Source organism: Crocodylus siamensis, chromosome 5 (genome assembly GCF_052110815.1).
Source record: "Crocodylus siamensis isolate JL-2025a chromosome 5, ASM5211081v1, whole genome shotgun sequence".
Classification (NCBI taxonomy): Eukaryota; Metazoa; Chordata; order Crocodylia; family Crocodylidae; genus Crocodylus; species Crocodylus siamensis.
This window is the reverse complement of record NC_143399.1, coordinates 6485635-6506487: the sequence shown is the minus strand read 5'-3', so window position 1 is coordinate 6506487 and position 20853 is coordinate 6485635. Positions and strand designations below refer to the sequence as shown.

At 39.2% G+C, this 20853-nt stretch overlaps 1 protein-coding gene across 4 annotated transcripts in view; it reads left to right on the top strand.

Annotated features, from left to right (window-relative positions):
• LOC149863422 (cytosolic carboxypeptidase 6-like) overlaps positions 1–20853 on the top strand; it is a 1473463-nt gene that overhangs the window by 951821 nt on the left and 500789 nt on the right. For 3 of the 4 annotated variants that reach the window (XM_090050145.1, XM_090050143.1, XM_090050144.1), the window contains 3 exons: positions 1463–1611; positions 7842–8055; positions 13024–13218. The exons of the other annotated variant lie outside the window; for it this stretch is intronic. In XM_090050145.1, coding sequence (XP_089906271.1) covers positions 1463–1611; positions 7842–8055; positions 13024–13181 — 521 coding nt within the window. In that variant the 3' untranslated portion in view covers positions 13182–13218. Of the gene's footprint in view, positions 1–1462; positions 1612–7841; positions 8056–13023; positions 13219–20853 lie in introns of those variants that run through there. 4 annotated transcript variants of the gene reach the window in all.

The window sequence follows — 20853 nt, the reverse complement described above, 5'->3', positions numbered from 1 at the left end:
ATGAGGTAGAGCTGCTGATTCATTGCCAGAGTGAAGGGTTATTGACTCATTTTTTCTGTAATTTATTCAAGGCATAGATTGGACTATGCAATGCTGAATCATTCCATTTTTAATCCATCATACGTTAAGTCTAGGGAACGTGAGAGCTATTTGTGTGGTTCTAGGGAATAGGTGATTACTTTTGGAACTGAGATTGTATTTGCAAACCACTTTCCTTGTGCAGACCCACAGTAGCTTTAATGGCAGTTCCCTAGGTGCCCAAGGGTCTGTTTACATGACTCTGCTTATAGATTTTGGGCCCTGATCTGTATTTACTGGTGATGTAACATTTATAAATTAATGAAATTTTAAAGTCCAATTCACAAACTGTATTGTTTTTCTATCCTTTTAGGATCACTTTGTAGTAGCTGAGCTGGAAAATAAAGCAATTTCTGAAAATCTGGCGCCACTGATAAAATAATTATCTTCCTTAGAAACCTCAAACATCTGGTTAGCAATTCTCCATTGTTTAAACTGTGCTTAATTTTTGTTGATTACATTAAAATAATTTTTTTAAAAAAATCAGTGGAGCTGATGGATTGGGCAATCAGAATTCTAATTTAGTTTTTCTTAAAAAATTGTGCTGAATGCTTCATCAATTCATGCATTTTAGCAGAGGTATCTCCAATCTGCCTCCTTTTCTGGACTGTATCTGCATGCTCATTAGGCTCCTATAGACATGCGGGGAGCCTGTTCTGTTGCGCTGGAAATCCAAGGCGTTGGAGCAGACTTGATTAATCGAGTCTGCCAGAGCATGGGAATTGATTTGCTCTGACAGCCTTCTGCATCATGTGTATCACTGTCCCCATGCTGAAAAAATAGCAGTGGGGCGTTTTGAACTAAAACATGTTTGATGAGCTTCAGTTCAAAGTGCCTCACCACCATTTTTCAGTGGTGGGACACGGATACACGTGACGCGCGAGTGCTTTTACTTAAAGCACCTGGTGTATGTTTAAAAAATGCCCCTTGTGACTATATATGTTTCTTCTTAAAGGGAGATATATTTTAGTGTTTTGAATTTTAATTTTTTCACCCATGAAAAATCCTGTAGCGTCACATCACTATTTCCAAAGACTACATGATAATAATTATGCTTTGGGGAACCACTGCTGTTGCTTTCGGTTTCTACATTCAACTGAGTTCTTGTAAGTGGGGGGAGGGGGGTGGGATTGAAACTGTCTTGCTGGTATTCTTTGTTCTGCCCAGATATACGCTTATCTTTATTTTTAAGCATTGTTGTTTAGTTCTGAGTGTTTACAATATGGATCCAGATTTTACTTGGGGGTATTCTGAGGCAGTGTTTAAGTTTGGATCATTCCCCTTCTAAAATGAACGTGACTAACGTGCTGACCACTGGGTAGTAAAATGATGAATTTTCACATTCTTTGGGACAGCAGACAGATCTTTTTTCTTAACTGCCTAGGTCCTGCCATTGAGCTTGAAAAAGGAAAACCAGAATCAATTGAGCCCGAGCCTGAGGTACAGAAGACATACAGCGAGGAAGCAAATACATCAACTTATTTTCCAGCCCCCGTCCCAGTAATGGACAAGTATATTCTTGAGAATGGAAAGGTATTTAACAAGTTAAATGCACTTCTTCAGTTGGATACAAAGTAGACTTCATGCCAAATGCACATGACTTTGGAACCTTTACTATAAGCTGCTAGTATTTTACTTTTTTCATGAAATTCTCACAAAATAAGGTAGTATCACTGGGAAAAAAGATAGGTACAGTTTTTGGAACTGATTGTTAAGAGTGATCAAGTTACTTCAGGAAAGCAAAGGTAGACAATAAATGTACACATCTATACAACGTGCATGAATTTAAATACACCATGCACTTAAATCCCCTGAAATCATACTAAATGCAAGAATCCACATTATAATATCAAATCAGTCTGTCTAACAGAAATATTCTGTTTTAAAAGGATCATTTAGTGCATTTAGGTTTTTGGAGTTTGACTGCAGAGGTCCTAAGTGATTGGGTTGCATTTGAGATCAGTCAGACATTTTTTTTCAAGCCAAGGATAAAAATGTTGGCCGTGTTGACTTTGGTAGGAATTCTGCCATTAACTTCAGTGGAGCCAGGAGTTTTTGTGCTCTGGGTGAAGAACTATTTAGCTGCAGTTGACAGAACCTCTCAGATGCATGTTTTCAGACTTGCACATGCCTAACAGATTGTCTATTCTTCTACCCAGATCTAGTTTTATAGTTATTGCCATTATCATTAAATTAACGTTTTGTTTCTCTTGCAAAAAGCACTTCTCATAGAAGAACTGCCAATAAAAATTCCCAATCTTTGGATGTATGTGCATTCAATGCCACAGTTGGAGAACTCTGCAGAAAACGGTTTGTTTGAGGTTCCATGTGCCTCTCTGGGCCCTAATAATTATTAACATAAAATTGCAACAAAACATGCTTTACATTACATTACATTACATTATATTACATTGTAAGAGCAACACTTAGTGATTACAGCAGTATTTTCATTTGTTCCTTGAATGTGAAGCTGAAGTAATGACAATGGGATAGCTTGGGCAATGGGACCCTTAAACTCAGCTCTGCTCCCTAAGGCTCACCGCTGCTGGTCTGACTCCTAGACTATTTGGATGCATGGCATCTCACCTGTTGCATCTTTGATGTTATAAATGGTTTAGGCCCTCAGGCCAGGTTAGAAGACATCTGCTCTGGTTCCTTGCTTTCTCACATCATAGGGTCCACTCTCCAAAGAGAGTCCTTTCTTTGGACTGGTAGCCCACTACATCTGCAGTCCACTCTCAGGCTTTCCACGTGCTGTATTGTGTTCTTGGGGTCCTGCACTCTCCATCAGTAGTCAAGCTTCGTGCTTTTCCCAGGGTTCCTGCCTATTATACTCTACCTCTGACTTGCTAGGCCTCTGGACCACTCTTAGGGCTCCCAGCTCTCTCTATTACTCAGGCTCTAGTTTGTTGCACCCAGAGTGTGCTCTCAGAGATACAGCCCTAATCCAGTAAAGACCAACCTTCCCTCTAAGCTGCGTGCATGCGCAACCACACACAAGAAAAAATCTTGCTGTGCAGTAACCTTTTAATGTTATGCACCTGCCCCAACTTGGCCACAGGCTTCTGTAGAAGTGGAGAGGGGCGGGCACACTGATATATCCGTGCACGCCCAGTCAGGATTGCCAGCTTGAAAGTGCCTGATCTTTTGGATTATGGATTTTTGACAGTCCCTGTAGGGAGCTGTGAGCCCTCTTGGCAGGGTTTGGCACAGGGGACTGCCCAGCTGCTCTAGATGAGCCCAAGCAGCCCGCGCTGAGCAGAACATCATGGCGGAGGCACAGCCACGTGCAGCTGGTCCCAGGAAGGTGGGAGGCAGGTCTCCGGGGACACAGTCGTGTTTTACCAAGGCTCACATGAGCGTTGCCTCAGAGGTGCGCTGAGCCCACTGGCTGACCTGCCAGGTCCTGTAACGTTCATCATCAGCTCCAGGCTCTCTTGGGGTGGGGGGTGGGGGGCTGGGATCTTTGCAGCCTCTTTCTCTCCAATGCTGTGTTGGAGAGAGAGAAATCTGCCTGAGCATGGGCAGTAGCCAGACAAAAGGCTCCCTAGCTTTCTAGGCTGCTGCACATTTTCCTTCTCTTTTTCCCTGTGCCTGATCCTGGGTGCCCAGAAAAGCAAATGCAAGGTGACTGGAAGGCAGCAACGGTTCATGCAGCCAGACTCCTGAGCTGTAAGTTCCATCCCTTAGGCGGAGAAGCCTAGTAGCCGGCTTCCTGGAACAGCCTTTCTTCCCGGGCATGCCTAGCTTTGGGACCCCCAGCAAGCACAGTAGGCATCATTGTTCCCTCTAAGCTGCTCATGGATCGAAACAACGTGCTGACGGACCACTACACCTTAGAGGGACCATTGCTCAACACTACTGTCTGCTATCCTGATAATCCCCAGTAGGGCTGCTACTCACAACCCCAGTAGCCCTGTCTTACCTTTCCTGACTGCACTTTCTTGTTATACAGTTGCAGCCTGCCTATGCTGCTTACAGCCACCCCATGCCTCGGGACTTATTGTAGTTTATGCCCCTGATGTCTTTTTCTAACTCAAGAGATCGCAGTTCTCAAACCTAAATGAGCCCACATACTTGATGAGGGTAGTCCCCTCTCCCAGGACCACTGCCCTTTGCAGTCTTTCCCAGAATCGGTCCCACATGGCACAGCCTTTTCTGTGTCCCATTCCTCACAGCATTCCTTACTGTCTTCCCAGCTTGATGCCAGGCTCCTTCCTCCAGGTGACTGGACACACTCAGTCTGTTGCAGAAGTTTTATAATCTGAAAAGGAAGTAGGGCCCAGCTGGCACTTACTCTTTTAAAGGTGCAGACTTCCTTTTTCCTCCCTAACTTGGTAATAAGGCCACAGGTCTCCCATTACACAGTACCTATTTGACAAAAAAAAGTCAGAATTTTACAGGTAATTGGCTCATGTATCTTTCCAGTTATACTTCATAAAATAAGCTTTATTCCCTGTGATTTGTCAGTAGGTTTCCCATCATTGCTAGCAAAAATGTAATGTATGTCACAGAGCTCACCTTTTGTTCTGCCCATATATTTCTATTAGATGGAGCAGGAGATGTTTTGTACTATTGGATATAGTCTTTTTTAAGCCCTTCTCCCATAGAAACTTGTGCGCCGTTTTTATCAACTCTTTGGTGATTCTGTCAGAGAAGCAGTTTAATCTGTAGTTTCAACCAATACTAAAAACTCTGTACCATTCATTATGCATATACATATTCCTTGGGGTTCAGACTATTTCCATTGCCAAAACTACAAGTAGTTTTTGGTGAGGCATTTAAGGTGCCAATATTGCACGTTTTCATCAATTAAAACTATTTTGTTTATCCTTAATCATGACCTACAGGGCAGTAGAGTTGCTGTTTTAATGGAGTTGAATTTGATCTGGGTAGGATTCTCTCCCGTGTTGCAGACCCTTCTCTGTCTGCCCCATAGAATAGACAGCATTTCAAAATAAGGAAAGAAGAGCCTGTGGCATTTATGAAAAATATGCATCTCAGATGTGCATTGTTGCTGTCACTGTGGTGTTCTGGCCCTGAGTTTATTTTTGCTTGTTCTTATTTCATGCTTGGAGCTACATCCTACAGCCACTGAAATCAGTGGCAAAACTCCCATTAGCTTCAGTGGGCGGACAGTCTCGCCTGTGGTGCTTTTGATTCAGGGATCACAAAATACTTTCAAAACGGTGGAGTATTAGGTTTCACATACTTCTGAGAGCAGTAGGTGAGTATCATCACACCCGTTTTACAGAGGGGTAAACTGAGACACGAGGGATTACGTTAATTGCTTAACATTACACAGCAAGCTAGTAACAGAGCTGGAAATAGAAAAGAGAACATAGAACTCCTGTGGTCAAATAGTCTGCTGTGACCACAGATATTTATTTGCATAACTTTTCCTTGAAATAAATTAAGAGTCCTCACAATAGGGACAGTCAGATTGAAATGCACATCTTTTAAAAATATTTGTTACAACTTTAAATAAAGCTAATGCATAATTGATATACTTTATGGTCTTTGAAGAGACTAAAGAGACCAAGACACCTATATTATAAACGAATCTGCATGGTAGTGTGGAACATTTTGCTGTACCATGGTGTACATAGCACTTAGCTTTCTAATCAAAGGAGGCATTCTGGTTTTATTCAAATCTAGAGCTCAGTACTCTCAGAATGCTACTAATCTTTCATTAGTTAAAATCTCCTTGAAATATTCTAAACTGCATTGTATTCATTTTTTAGGGATAGTTACTGGTATTCATTTGAAAAGGCCAAACGAATCCTGTAATCGGATCAACCACTGAGCTCTGGCTGCTGACTGTGACGGGAGTTGTCTTACAGAATGTGAAGGTGGAGCCAAAAGAACCTATTCTTTTTTTAAATTAATTATAAAGAGACTCAGCAATGGAGAAGGACAAGGAGAGAGAATGTATAGCTGTCACAGGGATTCTGTAATCTGCTTATCTGTCTAACATTTTTCTCCACCTGTATGGTCACATTCTTTAAAATAACTGCTCATGATTAGAATATTTTAATGTATTCAAAACAATGTAAATAGTGTACATGCTTGTGAGCAGCCTTTTCATCTACATATAATTATCAAGAAATCTACTCAGAAGAGGCAGTTTGCTTCATGTCTTGATGCCTTTAGCAAAGCGAGACTCTTTGCTTGATTGCCATATAGTAATTGGTAACTAGAGTGTTGACATTTCTTCTATTAAGGTTTTAAACAATGTTACTTACAACTTAAGCATGCTGTCATAGTAAAAATTGTTTTTAGACTGTAGCCTGCAGTCGTAGCTCAACAAAAACTCCTGTTAAAATAAAACAGAAATTTGGTTAAATAAAAGCTGTGGAATTGGGCTTTATATAATTTTAAAAAGTATCTTTGGGCAGTATTCAGTTAAATCAATAGAGTTATTTGCATATAATAGTTACTTATGTAGGTTCTGGGCAGATCCTTTACTAGTAGCATTGATAAAATGTTTATATGAATGAGAAAAATGTTAAAAACAACCTTGATTAGCTTTACCATTAGGCTGTTTGCTTGGGGTTTGTCTGTCATGGGGAGGCAAACACTTTCTTTTAGAATGTAAAAGTTAAGAAGCCTTTTTCTCAATGAATATTGTGAAACCTGACTCTTGGATATAACAACACTTTATCCTCTGTAACTTGGGATTTTGTACTCTTTGAGAATTACAAGTGAGGAAACATACACACTCCCATTCTCCTTTTACTGTTTTGCAAAAATATTGTTGCAGTTCTCCAACGCAGCAGTATTCCATGGTAGGTAGTAGGAAAGGACAAACGTCAAGATGCAGTTTGTGGCATTTTGGAATGTCCAAACTGTTTCGGGCTCAGAAGGTTTATAGTTAACCTGTAGTTAGTTAAAGGTCGTTCAGGGGGCTCAAGCTTATCTCTTTCCCTCTGATGCCAGTAATTTGAACACTGGGGGTCTCCAGCTTACTTCAATCTGAGTTCTGTCAGCAGGAATGGAATTTGGCTCATAATGTACTTCCCTCCTCAACACCTCTCAAAGGGTGATTAGAATAAATTTTATTCTCTTTGCAAAAGAGAAGCTTGTGTACTAATTCTAAGGATAGAACAATTTCTTCACACTCAGGTTATACTGACGCATGTTGCTGACTTGTATCCATATGCATCTATTTTCCCCGTATCTATTTGCATCCTTGTGCAACATTTTTCATAAATGCTGCAGCCTCTTCTGTCTTTATTTTGAAATGCTTTCCATTCTCTGGGACAGAGAGAGGAGTTTCTCCATCACAGAAGAGAATCGTACCGGACCATATCTAACCCCACAAAATTCTGTAGAACGGCATTTCTACTGCCCTGCAGCAGATCATAAGTAAGGATGAACAAGAAAGAATAGTCTGAATTGGTGAAAATGTTTAATATTGGCACCTTAAATGTAGATAAAATATAGCACTGGATTTGATGGGTTGTCTTTTTCCCCTCTAATATCTGTTTCTTTTATCATAATCTTTCAGGGGAGGGTTTATAACATATGAGTAGACTAAGAGGACTGGAAAAACAAAGAAGGAAGTGAACTGTATAATATAAGAGGCTGACTTGAACTTCCTGGCCCACAAAGTTGGAAAGGGTTCAGGATTAGAGTTTTTGCTCAACCCTAATTACTATTATTATAGTACCTAATACTACTGTTCATACAGCACTTGGATATGGTTATGCACTACATACTATAAATGCAAAGTTGTGATTATTGTCATTACTACCTTCTAGGTCCATCTTGGCAGTGGAATCTGGGTAGATGAGGAGAAATGGCACCAGCTGCAAGTAACACAAGGAGATTCAAAGTACACAAAAAATCTAGCGGTTATGATTTGGGGAACAGATGTTCTTAAGAACAGAAGTGTCACAGGAGTTGCAACCAAAAAAAAGAAAGATGCAGTTCCCAAGCCACCTCTCTCACCTCACAAATTAAGTATCGTCAGAGGTAAGTTCCTTGAAAACTAGTTCTGTGCTATGGAGTTTAAACCCAGAACTAAGGAGCAAAATGCGTCTTCCCATCACTAAAAACTTTTAATAAAAGCTACTTTTGAAAGCATATTGTCCCCAAAAGAGCAGGGGAGGCTTCAATAGCTGGACAAGGTGCAATGCCTAAAGGACCTTTTTCTGCAGGCTGATGCCAAAGGTTGGTCAGGGTGTTCATCACTTCCCAGCAGGCAGACTTTAGGTAGGATGGGTTTTGAGGACAGCAAGCTTTCAGGAAAATTATTTAACTTACTGGCCTTTGTTCCCTCTAACTAAATGTACACTCTTTTGACAAGCGTCGCTCATTTCACAACGTTTGTATGGGAAAAAACTCCTTTTCATTTCTGTATAAAGTATGCATGGTTGAAGGGGAGATGAAAAACAGCCTTGTTTCCCCCTCCCCATTTGCACCAGAGGAAGTTAAATAGCAGCAGCTAGACTTAAGATAGATTTTGACCAAAAATGTAGATTACTGACCCTATTTTGTCAAGAGAAGTCGTGGTGATACTCAGGTTTACACACATGTTGCTGAGAAAGAGCAGGGCTTTTCCTTTATTGTAAATACATTATGAAGTTCAGTCTTCATGCATCTTCTTGCTTGCATTTTACATTCCCTTCTAACTGTCTTCTGTGGTTCTACAGGTTTGTCCTTATGCCAGAACTGAGCCAATTCCTGGTAAACTATTTCCCAAGATTAAGTTGTTAGATAGTATGTCCTGACCAAATTCCACTATGGCTAAGAAGTGCTGTGCCCTCTAAAGTTCCTTCAGCAGCTTCAGTGAGATGCATTATTGTGTCTTGGTTTTCTGTGTTGTTTTTCTGAGCTGCTAAACAGCTGCTGTATTCTACCTTGGAAGCAGCTGTAGTTTGGAAGTGGGAAATATGATGCCTGTATTATGTGATCTTACTGCCATTTCCTCACCCTAACTGCTATAATTTATTATGCCCAGTTCTTTTGTCTCATTGTTTCTATAGATTATAGGAATTTTGAGGCTGAGACTGTGCCTGCCTTTGTATAGGTTTCCATTGCAATGCTGGTTGGGGCCTGTCAGTGCAGTTGCAGCACAAGAAGTAAAGAATGGCATAGTGTCTGTGTTGTAATGAACCCAGTGAGTGACTGTGATTGTCCCCCACCAGTTTCTACTGGTGATAATTGCGTAATTCTCCCCAGGAGACATGAGTAGTCACTTAAGCAAAGTAATTGTTCCTGGAAATGATCAAAGCAGTCTGAATTATAGGTAACTGATTCAGTGGGTTTATAGTTCTGCTTGTTAGCTGTTATTGTAATGTTTTTCCTCTATCAAATCACTGCATGAAAGTGTCCACTACTATAGAATATAAATAGATTATGGTCTCTTAAGATGAGAGACTTTGGGCATGCTGCTTGTGAGCCTACTTACCTCTTTCCTAAGGGGTTCTAACTTAATAGGGGATAGTCAGTCTCTGGAACAGTGAATTGTATGCTTAGGAGTTTGCATGATTATAATAAATAAAAGGTAGAAGGTACATGGGGAATCAAAGCAAGAAGCTAGTAGCTTCCTCTTGATCTCTTCACAGAGCTTAGTTGCTACTAAAAGCTATCAAGCTATTTCTTGTACAAGGTTGAAGGAGGAGGGCATTGGGAAAAATAGTTTCTTTTTTTAAATACTTGAGATGTGCTGAGATCCCAGGTTGTATTCAGGTAGCAATAAGTTACCACGTTTTATTGTAGTGGTCTCTTTTCTATGCAGTGTATCTTTAAAGCAGAAAACAAGAATCTTGTTGTTTTGTTTGTCATCTCTGCTTAATACCTTGTATCTGAACCATCAACCCGTTAAGCATGGCAGCCTAGCGGGTGCATCTAATCAGGCTCCTTTTGCACCACCTGTCACTAGCCTCCACCAGTACTCCTTTTGTATTGGTCTCGGGCAAGTCTTGTATTTTCTTGTCCCCACACCCTGAACTGTAAATCCAATGAGAGCTTAATATGTCTGTGCTATATATAGGTGGCAGAAGAAGATGCCATAGAAAGCCCTCTGATTGCAGCCATTTCTTGGGGATGAGGGCTTGTGCTGATCATGGCGGAAAAGCAACAGAGACCTATCTCCAACTCCTCCAGCCTCCAGATTCTGGTCTCCACCCTTCTCCCCCATATCATTCTCAGCTACCCCTTCCAAGACCTCTCTTCCATCATTATGTCTGTCTCCAGGCGTTTGCTTTCCACATCACCACCCTTTCACACACAACCTTGGTCCCTATACCTCCCCCCATGCCCTTGCCTTCCCTTAGCACTCCTACTTCCCTCTGGGTTCATACTTCCTACTAACCCCCCAACAGCTGTCTCTCTTGCTTTCCATTCACCCATATTATTTTCCTTCCTCCTCTCTTTTTCTTTAGACACCCTGCTCCCAGTTCCCAATTTAGCTTCCTCCTAAGGCTCTGTTTTTGTGTTAAACTTCAGCCTATACAGTCTCCCCTTGCAGCAAGTTAAGTTGCTGGTTCTGACACGAGTCTGCCTCAACAAGATGTAGCAGACAGTTTCCGTTGTGTCCATCATCAGACAGTCTGTAAACCTGAGTTTCTTCTAAATCTGGCTTGTTTTTTTGGTTTTCCAATCTTCACCAAAGCCAACAGGGTTCAGCACTTTACCCAGAGACATCCCTGAAATTTCGAAAGTGATCAGATAGGACGTTTAAAAGTTATGGTTTTACGAAAAATGGAGGAATGCCAGGAAATTAAGGGAAGGGACTTGCTTCACTCGGCTGGTAACTTGGATTAGACACCCATGAAAAGGGGTAAGATTCCTTCTGACAATCTCTGCAAACTAACTGGATACGGGATCCAGTTATATAGGCACAAATAGGGCTTCTTGTCTACTGAGGGGCCTGGAAGGAGTTGACCCAGCTCACTGGTTTCAGTTCCCAATTCAGCAGCCATATGTCAGCAGTAAATTACTGCCCCTAGGGTGCATCTTCACTAAAGGCCCCTCGTGCCCCAGCCAGCCCCTGTAGCCCATTGAGCTGGTTTGGAGCAGCCCCAGGCTGTGCAGGCTGACCCCCGGACCCCCTGCTCCAACCCAACTCACTGTGCTGTGGTCCTGGGTGCACATGTAAAAGCGGTGCCCAGGAGAAATAAACTCCAGCGCATATTGTGTCGCATTAATTTCACATGTAGATGCACCCCTATATGGCCCTCTTGAAAACAGGGGTGGGGGGAGAGGGAAGGACCTGCTGGAATATCTCTGTTGCCCTGGTTCCCTGGGGTCACTTTGGAACTGATTGCATTTACACATCATCTATTGTTTGCAGCTGTGTGTTAAGTCTCATGCTAGTCAGTATTTATGTGGCAGGTTCCTTGAATAGGTTTGTCCGATACCACCTTTTTGGTACTAACTATAGCTGAAAGGTGTGTTATTCAAGTTGCTGTAATGCTGTAATATTCAGCTCTAAACACAGTGAGTCTCTCAGGATTTCAGTTAAACCCCTCATTTTTAGCAGTATTATTTCAAATCATATTTTATTGCATATTTGCATCCCAGCTATCAGCCTGCATGCCCATTGGTTTTATTTATTTATATTTAATATCCGATAAACTTTTCAATATAAAGCAATGGAGTCCATAAAAATTCACATTGTTTCAGATGCTTCCAGTGTTTTCTGGTCCCAGAATACCTTATTTAAAATACTTTTTAAAAAGACAGAATTAGCTTTTAATATGGCTAATATCTCTAGCTGCTTAAAAATCCCTGCTGTGTAGTATATTATAAAGAAGTTATAAAAAGTATGATGCATGAGCACTGTTATAAACCTTGTTAATGCAAAATAACCTTTTATAAAACTTCTGAGAGGTTTCAAAATGAACTACAAAGCATGCATAGTACTTAATTTTCATAACTTTTTAATACGATGCATTAGCAATGTTATAAACCTTGTTAATTAAGCGATAATCTCTATAGCTTTCTAGTATATGAAGCAATAAATGGCTGCTGGAATTGATTACTAGGCAAAGCAAAGCAGAGGTTTAATCAATCTTGGAAGCCATTTGTTACTAGTAGCCTGCACAACAATAGAGCTTATTCCAGCTACACTGAAGTATAATAAAACATCTATCTATTTTTAAGAAGTTGAAAGTATTATGCTGTTTCTGACTATGTAGGAACACATTTGATCCTGGAAAGTGCAGAGTGTCTCTGGGACAGTAGAAAGTGTTTTCAGAGCCTCATTTTTAGGGTTTATTGTTGATTTTGGGGGCTTCAGGTAGAGACTGTAGTGTACCTCATTGTACAATCACACAGGAAAGTCACCTGCATCTCAGATACTCTCATGAAGCAAGTAGGATACAAAGGCTGGGGAAGAGACTTACCAAAGTGATATGGCCATATTAATGTATGATGTACAGCATCTTAGTTTTAAAAAGCTGAACAAATGTCATCTTTGTCCTCCTTGTTGCTTCTGCTCCTAACCATTATTTTGCCAACACCGCTGTCTTAAAGGTATAAGTAACTTAAAGGAGAGCAGGGTAGATTGGCTTTAGTAAGGATGTTCCATATGTGGGAGGAGGTTCTGATGTCAGATGAGCCCACATAGAGGTGTTAAGGCTGGCATCAGTGACAGAATGGGCAGAAGTGACATCTTGGTTTGGACTTAGCCTTGTTTCTATTTCTGGAGCCAGTGTGATGTGGTCATGTCGTAATTGGTGATCTTATTGTGCCAACATTTCAAGTGTGGCAAAAATTAGCCTGTGCAAATAGATGACCCAAGCAGTGAATCAAAGAACACTTTGGTTGTGCAGCAGAATCTTGACTTAAAACTTACAAATTATTTATAAAGTGCTGGCTCTGCAGTGCCTTGAGCATATTTTATTTACTAGCATCCAGCCAGGGACTAAACTGTCTTCTTTAAAAATCCTTAATTGCTGTCTCCCTGATTTGTTTTGTTGGTTTTTCTTCCAGAATGTTTGTATGACAGAATAGCACAAGAAACTGTGGATGAAACTGAAATTGCACAGAGACTCTCCAAAGTCAACAAGTACATCTGTGAAAAAATCATGGATATCAATAAATCATGTAAAAATGAAGAAAGGAGGGAAGCAAAGTACAATTTGCAATAAATTTTGGATTTTTAATAAAGTCTTAGTGTTTTCCTTATGTGTTGTTTTTTATTTGTGTACCATTCTTGCTGATGGGAAAAGCTGATTTTTGGCGTGAATTTCAGTCTGAACTATTGACTCTTATTTTGAAGCAGTTTTGTCAAATGGCTGTATATAGTGTAACTTTCTTGAAGTGAATTTGGATCAAATGGAGATCTGTTCACAGTGAAGCAGAAGGAAATTCACAAGTTGTTGCAATGTATTGCAGTGTGCCAGCTGTGGTTTTCAGCGTAGATCATGGTTTTACAGATGCACTTTTTTGTGCATGAAGTCAACGGGATTGTACATGGGCAGATTTCTCTGCAGGACCCAGGCCATAGCGAGCCTCTGCTGACAGTGAAATTCTGTGCAATATTCACTTCACTGTAGGAGAAGCTTTCACCGTACTTTGAAAAGCGTTTTCTTAGAACTGAACTTTAAATTCGTTTGGGTTTATGACCTTTTGTTCCTATCTTGCGTAGTATTTTTTATCTAAAATGAACAAATGATTTCTTATTACTGAGCTTGATCAAGTAGATCACTCTTAATTCCATGCTTTTTTAAAGAGGACAAAACCCCATAATTGTAGTGTCTTATTGACTTGTAAATATTTCTAACAGGAGCTAATAGCTGATCTTTTTACACACACAAAGGGAAATTTCAGATGGAAATTATCTTTGTGCTACAGAGTTATTTTAGCACATGTTACAAATACTTCTGAAGCACTACATTCTCAATGACATTTGTATTCTTAGAAGATTTAAAATACTGAAAGAGAGAATAAAGATTCTTTATGCAAGAAAATATGTAATAGAAAGTGAAGGTTTTCTACTGCTGGTGTTTTTGAGTCCATAATTGAATGGTGGAGACATTTTAACATGAGCTTAAGCAACAAAAGAATTTATATACTGGATTGGAGTTTGTCTGATTTTAGCACAAAGTCAAAGAAAATGTCATTTGTGCTGGGATTTAATGACCCTTTCATGTCTGTAACTAGATGAAATCAGTGTTCTCTGGTGTGTCTTATTTCATGATGGGCTGGTGAGACTGGGTTTTGTGGAGAAGAGCAGGTATTCAATTTGGAGTTTTCATATTCATAAAAGCTCAGCTGTCTAGAGGACTTGCTATGGAAGTACTCACTGATAGACATTTTTACTTTATTTACGGAAGTGTGTTATCATGTTCACTTTATTACCAGATGTCTTAATGTCAGATGTAGCTCCCTGATTTGAATATCGGTCTTTATTTCTCTTCCTCCCCAAGAAGTCTCCTTCCTGTAGCTTTAAGATACTTAAACATTCTTCTTTTAACATTGAACTACCCTGATATAAGCCATGCTCTTAATTTCTATTGGAACTTCCTGTGTGTGGTTGGATAATTTGAACGGAAAAGTAAAATGTTTTCTGAGGCGACCTTAAGGAAAAGCTAGACAAATTATTTCAAAACAAAACAAAAAAAGAAAGAAAACCCCAGAAAAGATATAGAGACAGTATGACATCAAATTAAACTGATATAAATTATGCTGTTACCCTGTCTGCATAATTTCATAGAGATACTGCTGTTTTAATCCAGTTCCATTCAGGATCAAAGGGGCCTTAGTTTACTTGCATCTCTACAGGATCATGCAAACCTAAAAATTAGATTGCAACAGTTTCTGTGTGCTCCCCAACAGCAGCTCCCCCCCCCGCCCGTTTTAAAACAGTTAAAAGTCTATTATTGATACCTTAACATTGTATACAGTACTGTAACACAACTCATATGCCTGACTACTTTGTTAGAGCAGGGCATAAGTGTTTATAATTTGTTCTAAGAGTCTAGAAAGTACATGTGTAGGTTTTCTGTCTATTTGGGGAGGGTTGGTTTTTGTTTGTTTGTTTGTTTTTACAAGGTACAAAATAATTATGCAGAAAATATGTGGTGCTGAGTATTAGCCTAGGTCCCAGATAGTAAAGGCACTTAACACACATGCTGATGACACTTCTTATTTAGGCACTTTTCTGAATTAGGATGCTAAATGGAAAGGTCAGGTGTCTTTTACGTTGTGTTACTATGTGTCAATTATTAATTAAACAAGAAAGTAGAGATAAAATTGACGAAACATTTGGTGAGCACTGAGTTGCCACATTTGGGCAAATGTACATTGAATTTAATCTTTTTTCAGTGTTTTTTTAAAAAAAGTAGATTTAGAGAAATTTGTCATTCCCTCCTCCCCCTTCCCCCCAAAGTTCTTTAATAACTGCTAATATATTTCTGTTGTAACCAATTCTTTAATGAGAAGATAATTCCGTTCTTCTTAAAAGATGAGTATTAAGCTAAGCCTATTTGAAGCAATATTTCATGAAACCTGGGAAAAGCAGATTAGTGTATAATCAGAGGATAGGACTCCGGCCTGTGTTCCCAGTAGTCGGAGAGTCAAAGTTTATCTGACTAATCGCTTCAGCCTTCTAACAGCGGCTTCTAGATGAGCACAGCCAATCAGGCTCCTTCCTGCATGTCAGTGACGAATTCCACGCGCTATCCAGGAAGGAAGTTGCTCCGAAGACAGGACACCCAACCTACCGCCTGAGTGTCGAGAGACAACTTTTCTGCTAGAGATCCATTAGGGCAGCTAGATGGTCCAAAAGGTTCACTTGTAAGCACCGCACACGTCACTGTGGGACTGCTAGCACGTGCTGAATTAGACTGTGCTGCTCTCATTTACCAGTAAATGATTGTCGGATGAAGTTTTGATTTACCTTGACAGTGAAGAAGGACGTCCTGAAGGCAGCACTGCCCCAAGAATATTGTCATATTGCCATTGCAATGCGTTCTGAAACTGAGCTTCGCTTATAAGGAATTGATTTCATGTGCGTTTCATTGAAAGTGAAGGGTGTGGAAGGCTATATTGTGGATAGTAATTCTGTACAAACAACTCTTCTATACTCAGATTTGCCTTTCTTTACCTTTCTCTGCTCTTCAACAAGTATGAAAACATACAGGCTTTTCCCAGCAAATTTCTTGTTTCAAGTAGGCAAATAGTCTAACTCTGTCATGTACACTCTAAAGTTACTCAAAGTGTACATATTTTAACTCCTCAAGGGGCACATTTTTTTCTGAATTAAAATGGGTGCCAAATTTATGTGAAATTCACTTTGCTATTTTTATATTGCATTTATAGCAAAGCCAGTTTCTATAAATTCATTACTTTTTCCCTGATTGTGCCAGCCTGCATCTGGCTTTTGTACATTCACAATTAGTCTGCCACATCAGTTTTTATAGTAGGAAACTTACCCAAGTGTGATTCCTGCTAACTTTTTTCCCATTATAAAGGGTTTTTTTAAATGTCATATATATGCACATAGTGGGACACTGGCATGTTGGTCACAGTTAAAGAATTTTGACCTAAAAAATGGTACAGGCTTCATTAAACTCTGTAGCAGCTCCAACAGTTGAAGATTTAGTGCTGTGCTATTATTTCATAATGGAAAACTGGATTTGTAAATATCAAAGAAAAGATTTAAAAGGAACTGAGTTTATATTGTCCTGGAGATCAATGCATACTGTTTACCTTCTTTTCTCAGAGGAGAAAGAGTATTATTGTTATATAAATAATCTGAGTTCATTGTTGCCACACATTGCAGCTGTAATTTGTAATATTCATGACCTGATCCATAATAAAGTGCCTCTGGCACAGTTGCAAGGGAGAAAGATTAGAGTTAACAAAGGGGGCTTTCTTTTCCATTAATGATATTATGAGGGAAATGAGCTATAATATTAAAGGAGAGAATCTTAACAGAGATTTTAATACCTCACTCATTTATAAAAGATGCCTATCAAGTCAATTAAAAAGAAAAGCTACTATTTTTTTTTCCTGGAGGGGAAAAAAGAATTTGTCAGATCTGGGTGCTACGGAATGACTCTGGCTTTAGGAAAACCTGATGCAGATGGAAGATTCTTTAATACAGTTAAGTTAGAACTCTTATTTATTAAGATTTGTCAACAATAACTGAAGCAGTTTATTAAGTTGCATTTGGACAGCCTTGGAGCAGGACTCAAATGAAGGTATAGTCCCCCTGCAGGAAGTAAATTCATTGCGCTGTAGCTTTGATGGTGTATCTGATGGATTACTGTGCTACTCCTTTGTTATTTTAAGAGTAGATTAGTGTCCTATCAAAAGTTTTAAGCAGTGATAAATGGAGCTATGTGAAGGATAGGCTTTTTTTTTTTTAAGATGTAGTAATGAAATTTTAAGATCATTACACACTGAGCAGAGAGAATGCGTTGACTTTTTAAAATTATTAAGCATGGATCTATCTTAAAATAATAATTTTTTTACACACATCCTCAGGAGTAAGGATATTCCGAATTAATGCTGTCACATCTGCTTCAAGCCTTGTCATGTCTAAGTAGTGTTCATATCTCCTAAGGAAACCATATTCACTGTTGCTGGCCAATACGGAAATATAGACAAGAGAGATCACAAAATGGGTCTACTTGGTCTTAGTTTATGCTATGAGATACTAAGCTCTGTTTCTCAGTCTGATCCCCCTTACATTGAAATCAATAGCAAAATTTCTATAGACTCCCTTGAAGTAGGAATAAATAAATGTTTAGTGTGGTTTTTGACTTTCATTAGAGTCACGTGGGGGTGGGTGAATACAAAAATCCTGAAATCAAAGTGGCCTAATAGTCACAAATAGTTCAATTTTGTGAAAATCTGCTTTTTTTCAGCACTATGCCAGAAGGCTTTTTTAATGGAAAAGTATTTTGTATTAAAATTGGCTAACATAGAAAATACGTAGAATTTTGTAGGTTTTAAGTGCAAGAGTAGCTGTTTTTTCCTGACATTCCCTGCAAAATGAAATCGGTAATCCCACAGAATGAGACAAGGGAAGTTCCACAAGAAGTATGAAAATATGTGTGACTTCACATGCCTCTGGTTTCTTAGTCCTGGATTGGCAAAGTCATAGCAGCATTGATTACATTGACTTTATTTGATGTCATTTTCATCAAAGCATTGGGAGTTGTCAAGTGATAATCCATACAATTTGAGGCAATAAAAATGTTATGAAGTGCAATTATTGCATATTTCATGCTCAGTAGCTAATTTTTAATTTTACTATCTCAGACATTTCAAAAGACATTTCCACACCCCCCAGGCTTTCTGAACAAGAAAAGAAAATGAGTCATTCTAGAAGGAATTAATTTTCCTTGGCTGGTCATTTCCTTTTCTTCTTTCACAGTTACTTCTGCTGTTTGTGTTTTGAATAAAAAGTGTCTTCTGTCCACCCAACTTCCATTTGTGTTTAATCTGCATTGAAGTCATAACCCTGTTTTTTGTGATGACTGTACTGCTACGGAGATGAAAATGCCACCATTGTTGCATCACATTGAGCTCCATTATAATATCACTGCAGAGCCAAAGCAGAAGTGAAGACAAGTGTTAAAATCTTATTAAAATGCACACAAACAGGTAGAATAATTGGCAAGCTCTATGTGTGTACTGGGGGTGAAGGAGAGACGGGAATGAAAATGTCTAAGGCCCTTATGTTTAGAAAGTTTTCTCTTATAAGGAAATGGTTTCTTAGACTTCCTCTTCAGAAAAACACAAGCCTTTAACGTTGCTATTGAATAACTACCAAAACAACAACAAAAAAAGAATCTTCAACATGGTGAAAGCTTTACTAGCATTTTTACATGCACAAAAAGGAAAAAAAAAATCAGGCTGTCTTCTTTCATGTTAAACTTCAGACTGATGTGGTTTGAAATAGCTGAGAGATTCAGTGAATACTATGGAAAAAAGGCTTGGCTTTCATTATAGAATGGCATTGTTACAAATACCATAAAACTTACTACAGAGGAAATGTGCGATCATTGATAACTGTGCATTTTTTTGTACTTCGAATGTGTTGTCATGAATTTAGTACATCTAGAAGGAGCAACGTTTTTGCTCTGTTGGAAAGAGTTTATTACCAAGTTACCTAAAAGGGTTATTTCTGTGAACACACTTTGATGCAGTCTCAGTGAAGAAGAAAAATGTAAAAAAAGATCGTTACAGAGTCTTTGTTGCTAGTACTATGCCAGTAGTGTAATGAAATTCTGTTAAGAAAGAATCGAGTGAATGAAGTTTCCATGTGAATTTTCATGGTGCAACTGCAGTAGAAAAAAAACCCTTATTGGGGAAAAAAAATCACTGTCAGGTTGGACCTTGCTAATTTAAGTTAAAATTTCACATAGAATTTGCCTAATTCTTTTAAAATGATCCTGAATGTTAACTTAGTTGAAAAGAAATTGCATTCTTTATCAGTTTACTTTTTATGGATCTTAGTAGCAGAAGACATTTTCATTGAGAAATATCTTTCTAAAGAATGTTTGTAAATGAGAACTCAGTTCAAAAATAGTCCATTTAGATATTTCTAGATGTTGCATTCTTCCGTACTGTTTCAGTACTTTGATATACTTTTTTTTTGCTAGATGTTTATTAATATACATGAACACAAGGCAGAAGGGACAAAAAGATGGCTTCATTTCTGTGGTTCTGGTCCTACACCCTGACCCATTCCCACACTTGTTGTAAAGTGATTGAAAAATCCTTGTCTTGGAGTAGAAAGGTTGGAAGGAACCTCAGGAGGTCAATTAGTTCCACCCCCTGCTTAAGGCAGGATTGTCCCTAACTAAACCATGTCAGTCAAGTGTCTGTGTTACCTCTTTAAAAAATCCAAGGCTGGAGATTGCACTATCTTTCTGGGTAGCCTTTTCCAATGCTCAACCACCCACATTGAAAGTTCTTCCTAATACCTAAGTTAAACATATCTTGCTGCCATCCATTGCTCCTTGTTTTGTCCCCCGTGGCCACAAAGAATAATTTATCCTTCATATAGCTTAGCCACTTTTCAGGTATTTTGATACTATTTTGATACCCGCTCGGTCGTCTCTTCTCCAGACTAAACAATCCAAAAACCTTTCCTCATAAGCCATGTTTCCCTTGTCTCTAACCACGTGTTGCTCTTGGCTGAACTCTTTCCAAATTGTCCGCATTTTTCTTGAAATGTGGGGTCCAGACCGAGATGTAGGACTCTTAAGTGAGGCCACCCCAGTGGTGAATAAAGCAGAAGAATCGCTTTTGTTAGAAGCATCATGCAAATCATACGGCCCAGTATGCTGTTGGCCTTCTGTGTAACAAGAGCATACTGTTTGCTCATAGCTTAAAGTGCACTGTAATCCCAAGCCCTTTTCTGCAGCCTAACTAATCATTTCCTTGTCTACTTGTGCCTGCAGTTGCTCAAACCAAAGTGTAAAACTTTTCCTTGGTTAATTTTATCTGATTGATTTTGGATCATTTCTCTAGTTTGTCAAGGCCGTTATGAATCTTATCTGCAGCTCCATATGACTTGGTGTCTGCAGATTTGCTAAGTGTACACTCAGTCCCATCCTCCAAATTGTTAATGCAGATATTAAATACCAGATCCAAGACAGACAGGCCCCTGGGGAACCCCACTTTATACCTTTCCGTGACTAGACCCTGAGATGGTGAGGACTACTTGTGGTCCAACCAGTTGTGTATCCACCTAACAGTACTTTTATTAAGTCTTCGTTTCCTTAGTGTATATATTGGGAATGTCATGGGAGTATAAAAAGCCTTGCTAAAGTCTAGGTATGTCACATCCACTGCAGT